This window comes from Schistocerca serialis, chromosome 2, assembly GCF_023864345.2.
Source record: "Schistocerca serialis cubense isolate TAMUIC-IGC-003099 chromosome 2, iqSchSeri2.2, whole genome shotgun sequence".
Taxonomy (NCBI): Eukaryota; Metazoa; Arthropoda; class Insecta; order Orthoptera; family Acrididae; genus Schistocerca; species Schistocerca serialis.
Window position 1 is genome coordinate 853,722,686 of NC_064639.1, and position 8,210 is coordinate 853,730,895.

At 40.2% G+C, this 8,210-nt stretch overlaps 1 protein-coding gene across 4 annotated transcripts in view; it reads left to right on the forward strand.

Annotated features, from left to right (window-relative positions):
• Window positions 1–5,565, forward strand: part of LOC126458150 (pre-mRNA 3'-end-processing factor FIP1) — a 90,952-nt gene extending 85,387 nt beyond the window's left edge. For all 4 annotated transcript variants that reach the window (XM_050095010.1, XM_050095007.1, XM_050095008.1 and 1 more), the window contains exon 8: window positions 5,321–5,565. In XM_050095010.1, the coding sequence (XP_049950967.1) occupies window positions 5,321–5,468 (148 nt within the window). In that variant the 3' untranslated portion in view covers window positions 5,469–5,565. The remainder of the gene's footprint in view (window positions 1–5,320) is intronic.
• The last annotated feature ends 2,645 nt before the right edge of the window (window positions 5,566–8,210 follow it).

Genomic DNA, 8,210 nt, shown 5'->3' on the forward strand with positions numbered 1-8,210 from the left:
TGTCACCCTTTGGTCTCTGTTGTGCATACCTCCTCTCTCCCCTTGGCCGTGCCGCCTGCTCAGTTGTCTTTCTTTGGGTCCCAAGTCATGTGGGCATACCAGGGAATGAACTGACTGATGTTTGGCTAGAGAAGCAGTACTTAGCCCCCCTTTCCCTTTCATGATTCCAGCTGTGGATATGTGGATGGATCTACATCAAACACTCTTAGCCCAAAAGTGGAATGACATGGTGTGCTACTGCTCTCAGTAATCAAGTCCACACAAGCAAGGAGACCACTGTGGTTTGGCTCTCTTGCTTCCGCTCCTCTCAGTAGTAGTCCACGGTCTTATGCTGTCTATGCATTGGTCATACCAGGCTCACCCATTGTTTCCTCTTATGTAACGAACCACCCCCACAATGTGGTTGCAGAGTCAGACTGACGGCATCCCATATATTGCTGGAATGTCCCCTTTTTTTGACCCTTTGTACTAGGTATAGTCTTCCAGATTCCTTAATTTTAATATTAGCAGATGATTCATGGATGGTTGAAGTGGTCCTCTGTTTCCTCCATGAAAGTTGTTTTTATTTTCATATATAAGGTTTATATTTTCAAGTATAAGGTTTTGCTTTACTCCTGAAGCAGGGGCAGTGTGGTTGTGGTAGGGGTCGCTCTTCATGTTTTCTCAGACTGGAACCCATGACAACTCCCCCTGGAAAGATCTCTCTTTTATCCCTCTATTTTTCCAGTTTTTCGATTTGACCTACCATTTTACCGCATTTTATAGTTTGACTCCTCTGACTGGATGCGTCAACTTTTAGCGGATTCTCTCTCTTCTGTGAGTAACTTGGAATTGCAGGACTGATGACCTTGCTGTTTGGTCCCATAACCCCCCCCCCCCCCCCCCCCCCCCGCCTCCTCCCCCTGGTCCCATAACCCCCGCCTCCTTTCCCTCAATGAATCAATCAATCTAATTCACTTTGGGGTAAGCTCATGCTCTGTGGCCACGTGTGATGTATATGAAAGACTCTGAAAACTTAAGAATAAATTTAATAAGGATGCTAACTATATTAGAAGGGTAGATTGCAGCTCACAGTAAAAATGACACATGGAGTTGCAGACAGGCACAATGAAAAGACTGTTACATAATAAGTTTTTGTCCAAAGCCATCATCAGTAAAGAAAACAATAACCAACACGCAATCATACAAGCAAGCACGTCACACACATGACTATAATCACCAGCAGCTTGGGTGCCACTTTTAACCCTACACCCAAATTTAACCCTGTCAGACTTTTCAAAGACGTACTCTCCTTCTCCTGATCCCTGCAATCGAAACACTTACTTGCACCAATGCTTCCATCAGAAGCCAACCTAATCCCAACAAAGAACCTTGCCTGTCCCAGTCCATACCACCAACCAACTGTGATCCTCCCTTCCCACCACCTAATGACCCATTGCTTATCTCCCAGGAACTCCTTACTTCCAATGTGGCCTCACCATCCTTTTCCAGGTCCCTTCCTAAGAACAATCTTTCAGTAGAAAAAAGGGCAGCCATACACAGCCTCAAATAAATCTTCATCCACTCAACCTACCTGCAGACAAAAGTTCTACCACTATCATTATGAACTGCAGTGACTACCTGACTGAAGACTTGTGCCAATTTTGTGATTTCTCCACCTATATACTTTGCCTGAGTGATCCCATCCCGGAATTCATACATAACATCCAATCTTTGCTTAAAGCCTTAGTCCCTTCCTTAACCTCTCCCCTGAATCTCCTTATCTCCTCACCCTTATAACACCCCACCCACTCACCCACCCACCCACCTTCTATGTGCCCCCTAAAATCGATAATCACAGCAATCTTGAATGCCCCATTGTAGCTGGTTGTTATGCCCCCATGCAAAGGAATTTCGGTCCTCATTGACCAACACCTCCAACCGGTTACCCAAAATCTAACCTCCCACATCAAAGATACCAACCACTTTCTTCAACATCCCCACCCCTTTATCTCGTCACCATTGTTGCTGCTTCCCTATTCACCAGCATCCCTCATGCTCATGATCATGCCACTATTGAACACTACCTTTCCCAACATCCTTCAGACTTTAAACTCTCTACCTCAGTCCTCATACTCCTATACACACAAATCCACAGCACAGTCATGGGCACACACATGGCACCCTCCTGTACCATTTTGTTTATGGGCCATCTAGAGGAAACCTTCCTAGCATCCCAAAACCCCAAACCAGTGATCTGGTTTCTGTTCATTGATGACATCTTCATGATTTGGACTCAGGCCCTAGATATCCTATCCTCATTCCTTCATAACCTCAACACCACTTCACCCACTTGCTTCACCTGGTCTTCCTCAGTCTGCCACACACCTTCCTGGATGTTGACTTCCTCCTCTCTGATGGCTCCATCCACACCTCTGTCCACATTAAACCTACCAACCACCAATAGTACCCGCATTTTGACAGCTGCCATCCCTCCCACACCAATAAATCCTTCCCATACAGCCTGGCCACCTGGGGAAGGCGTATCTGCAGTGATGAGAACTCCCTTGTTCAGTATGCTGAAAGCCTCACCAAGGCTTGGACAAATAAGCACTATTCCACAAACCTAGTCTGCAAAAAGATCTTCTGTGTCATTTCCTCACACACGCCCAATCCTCCCACCACCTCCAAGAACCAGCTACAAAGGAGTGCCCCCTTCATCACCCAATATCGTCCTGGACTGGGACAACCCTACTACATCCTTCATCGGAGTGTTGATTACCTATCATCATGCTCTGAAATCAGGGATTTCCTCTCTAATATCCTTCCCACACCACTGAAAGTGGTGTTCTGTAACCCATCCAACCTCCACATCTTAGTCCATCCCTGTGCTGCTCCCAATACCAAACCCTTGCCACAGTGATTGTAACCCTATGGAAGACACCGGTGCTAGAGCTGCCCAGTCCACCCACAAAGTACTTCCTATTCCAGTCCTGCAACAGGTTTATCACAGGCCAGGCTACCTGTGAAAGCAGCTGTATCAGATATCAGCTCTGCTGCAGTCATTGCACAGCTTTTTATAGTGGTATGACTACCAACCAGCTGTCCACTATAATGGACAGCCACCGCCAAACTGTGGCCAAGAGCAATGTAAACCATGGCTCAACATGCAGCTGAATATAACATGCTTGATTTCAGTGGCTGCTTCACAACCCAGGCTGTCTGTATCCTCCCCTCCATCACCAGCTTTTCTGAACTGTGCAGGTGAGAGTTATACTTACAACAAATTCTCCACTCCCAAAATTATCCTGCTCCTAACCTACAGTTACCTGTTGTTCCCCCACCTTCCAGCCAACAGTCACCCCCGCCCTTTCCTATAACGCCCTCCCTATTCATGTCGACTCTTCCTTATTGTTTTTCACCCTGTGCCAGCATGCCCACCTGTTCCACCTGTCTTTCTCCTTCCCTGCTCCTCTCCGTTTCTGCTTCCTATTCCTGCCCACCTTCTTGCCTCACAGTCTCCCAACTCTGTGCCTAGCAACCTTGTCACTCCTCAATGTAGTCCCTGCATGCTCCACATGACAGCATTATTCTCTCCTCCCACCCATTTATTGCTGTCTGTCCATCACCCTTCTCCGACCCACTCCAGGTTGCTGGCTACTTATGTTTAATGTGACGGTTGGTCTGAGGTTCTGGTGGTGATCATTCGTGCGTGAGATGTGCTTACTTGTATGAATGTGTGTATGCTTTCTTTTCTGAGGAAGGCTTTGGTGAAAAACTAAATGTGTAACAATCTTTTTGTTGTGCCTGTGTGCAACTCATCTGGTCATCTTTACTGTGAGTAGAAATCTATACTTTTTGTAATATTGTTGATATTCCATCCTGGAGTTCCGCTTGTTCTGTTTAGGATACTTTGAGCATTCATTGCTGTAGTCAAAGGCGTAGTGCAGACTGTGAAACTTGGTAATGTAATGTAGACTATGGTGATCCATATATATTCTGTCACAGTACAAAAATTTTTGCAACATGTAGCAGCAGAGAATTGGGACGTAGGTTACCACCAAACATTTCATGGCATAGTTGGGAAAAATTTATTATTGTTTCGCTGTCATTTGGAATGAAATCGTGCTTTTTATCAGAATACAAGCAGGAGCAAATGTAGTGACTGAATGATTTAAATTGGATATAAGATTCAGCATTCCTGCCAGAAATAACAGTACATCTGATTATTTCAGTTTATGGCTGCACTGAAGAGTGCAGCTGATAGCTGAATGTTTATGAAAAAGCTAAATTTAATTGAAAGGCAACTGTTCGGTGCAGATTTAATATTTTTCAGTTTTCTCACTTTGTTAAGCTTTCTTGAATATACATGTTCCAATTATTAGTAATTTAAAATAAACTCATTTGTAGATTTGCTGGTTGATTTACAGCTTTTGTTAAAGTGGTGTGCATTAAGTCAAGAAACATTTCCAAGGCCATAGAAAAGTATGTAATATGTTGTTTGTTCACTTAATTCTAAATACTATTTCCGCAGCCATGGGAAGAATAAAAAACGAATGAATAATAGTGTGTTAGGTCCTAACAGTTCAGTGGATTGTGTGTTCCAGTGAAGCTAATGCTTTTGATACCTGATATTCACTGTTTTCCAGTAGAAAATTTCAGATTCCAGGATCCTTATAAACATACTAAATAGTGGTGATAGAACGGTGTTCATATTTCCTTTATTTCTTATTCCTTATTATATCATAACTCTGGATGTCTGATTGAATGGTGACTGTGTGCGACACATCTGCTGGCCTGTTACAATAGCTCTCAAGACAGCAGTATTTTGGCCCCTTTAACTGTTAATCATGAATAATAATGCAGTGTCATTTTAGCATTGAAAAAATAGGTACCCTTGCCAATTTCAGCTGTAATTTAGTGTAAACTTATTCCTATGTTACCTGTTTGTCTGACTCACTTTCTTTATTTTTCTTAATAGGACCTTTTAATGACAGTATTCTTATTGCTATTAATAACATAATCTTTAAGAAGCAAAAGTTTGTTACAGTGTGTGTCACAATGCCCAATATATATGACATATGGCCTATACTTTTTTTTACACAAAACTGGTTGAAAAACATTGGCTAACTGCCTCAGAGTACTTGGGGAGTGGAAAACTATTCATTTATTATGCACCATACAAACAAAAGTTATAAAAACACATTAATACTGGAGTTACACACAATATGCCTATGTAAGCTTTCAACACATCCCACATTATATTAGGTATTTTTTATGAATATGAGCCATGAAGCAAGCAGCAAACTTGCTAATTTTTTGCAATTTATTTTATGTCCAGATCTCATCGACACCGTTCAAGGAGCCGTAGTACAGAGAAACGTTCCAGGCGACATAAAAGTCGCAGTCGTAGCCCAGGTCATCGTAGTCATCGGAAGAAGAAGTCACGTCGTTCTGACCGTGAGAAGAGCAAAGAAGAAAGTGAATAATGTGCTCCAAATAAGATAAATACACATTGACAAAAACTTTAAAATGTGTAACATTAATTATCAAGCAGTAAATAATTTTTATTTCAATAAGCAAAAATGGGTTTTTGTTTCCTCAGCTCACACCTCCCTAAAAGTCGCTTACTCCAAAAGTGAAGGATATGTTTTGAGCATATATACCATATTGCAAGTGCTTACACTGTGAAACTTTTTAATTTGGAAACTAAACAGTGTACACAGTTAGTCATTTCATTTTATAAAATCTTCTTCCCAACTTTTCATTACTGTCCTGAGGCAATTCGTGAGTTACTGTATGACAGAAATATGATTTTCTATTATGAGTGAGAAAGAATTCATCGACGTACTGGTCATAAATGAACTTATTTTTTGACATGGCGCCATTTAGATCGATATAAAGGGTCCCTTAACTTTGACGTGTGTGGGTTCTAATTTTGTACTACAATTCTGGAATGTCTGCAAAATGCTCGTCTGTAGCTACTGTAGAATCTTGAATTATCACAAAAGCTATCCTAGCTGCAGATTTATTTTGATGCAGTTATGAAAAGAACTTGATGGGTACCAGACCTGATGTTTCTTCCTGCAGAGTTGGCACCTTTTTTGAAAATGGCACAAGTGTTACAATTAGTTCAGTTAGAGGGATAGTAACGGAATGTTTTTTGCAAAAATACGGTAGGAGTAAAGGAGACCACTCACTAAAAAGCAGAAATGTTGAGTCGTCGACATGTTAGCAGTCAGAGTAATCCTTTCTTGAGCTACAGTACAAATATACACACATTGTTTTTCAAGTAATTACTTAGTGGTTCTCTGTCAGTGGAATCCGTCTTAATTTAAGGGAAAAAATCCAGTATATTTAGTACTTTGCAGTAAATAGAGTAACAACAATTAGTCTTATCACATGAGGTCACTGAAAAACAAGCTGCTTTCAACTTTTGGATGTAAATATTTGATATAGAAGCTACATGATTTGAACTTCTCAAACAGCTAAGTTTAGCAACATTTACTCTTTGGAAATGTATCAACATCTTAATATATCTTGCATATTTCTACCCTACATACTTTGGACCTCAATGAGACTCTTTAGAATGTATAATATTAACTACCAAACAAACTTCTTATTGCAATAAACAAACATATTGCGTATCTTAACAGTGCAACCATAGGTTAGATTGGAAAGGAGAGGCCAAACTAATATATGGTTTCTGAAGAGATGCATAAACCTTTTCAATGGTTGCATGGGCGACAGTCTGGATAATTGACTGATCTGATTTTGTAACTTTAGCCAACATGACCTTGCTATGTTGATGCTTCCAGATGGCTGAAAGCAAGGGAAAATTACAGCTGTTATATTTCTTAAGGACATGTAGCTGTACTTTATGGTTTAATGATTATAGCATTCTTGTTATATTAATGGGTTAAATATTCTGGAGGTAAGACAATTCACTATGTGGATTCCCAGATGAGAGGAAGTAGTCTTCAGAAAACATAAATTTATCTTTCTGTGAGTTGGAGGGTGGAATATTAGATCCATTAATAGTGTGAGTAGGTAGAGAATTGAAGTGAGTATTTGATAGGTTAAAATTATTTAATGAATTATAGTGGCAGCAATACCAAGTCAAATGAATACAATACAACACCAAGAAGGGCTAAAGCTGGAGTATATCTAGTAATGAACAAGAAAATAAGTGTGCCATTGGCATCAACAGCTTAGTAAAAGGATTATCATAGCCAAGATAAGGACAAAGCTATGCCTCACCATAATAATACAAGTGTACATAACTGCTAGCTCCACAACTAAGGAAGAGAAGAAAAGAATGTATTGAGAGATTTTTAAAAAAATCAGTACATTAAGAGAGAAGAGAGATGGAAATTTAATTGTGACAGGACTGGAATCTGTAATCTGATAGTGGGAGAAAGAAGTGAAGAAAAACATGGACTGGTAAGGGGGGAGATGAATGCAGGGGTAAACCTGGTCATACGATTTTGTAGAGAGCATGATTTAACCAAACATTTGGTTTAAATGGTCTAACAGAAAGTGGCAGTCATCGAAGAGGCATACAGGTACTGGAAGTTGTTTAGAAATAAGAGACAGTTATTTAGAAACAAGGTTTTAAACTGCAAAACATTTCCAGGAGCGTATCTGGATTCAGTGCTATTTTTGGCCAATTTTGGTGTTGTTTTCTCTTTAACTTATTTTTTAAGTGTGTTCTTTATTTTTGTTGTAATTCATTGTTTTTTGGTATTGTACTACAATTGGAAATATATCTGTCGCTTACATTACATCTATTTACACCACACATTTAATTTACTTCCATTGTTGAAAAATTAAAACTATTAACTCCAGTTAATTAAAGAACAAATAAATCTGCAACTAAATAACATAGAATTTTTTCAAAAGAAAACATTATTCTCTTTCAAGACATAATGCTGCCAAACCATCAGATACTGTTAATGGCACAGAGGCTCTTGAATGCAGAATTAGGGCCGTTGTCCAAGACAATAACCTCCAGAAGATCTTTTAATGTGAATATGTAGGCTAACACCTGAGTAGCAGCTTCTGTTGAGTTGGAGGATCTTTGGACCATGTGAAGTTCAAGATTGCAACTGTGATTGCCATCCACATACTTCATTCAAATGGGCCTGCAAAGTCCACATGTAGGTGTTCCCAGATGCCTTGTGGTGGTGGTCAGGTCTGAAACTGCTGATCTATATGTACTTCTACATATA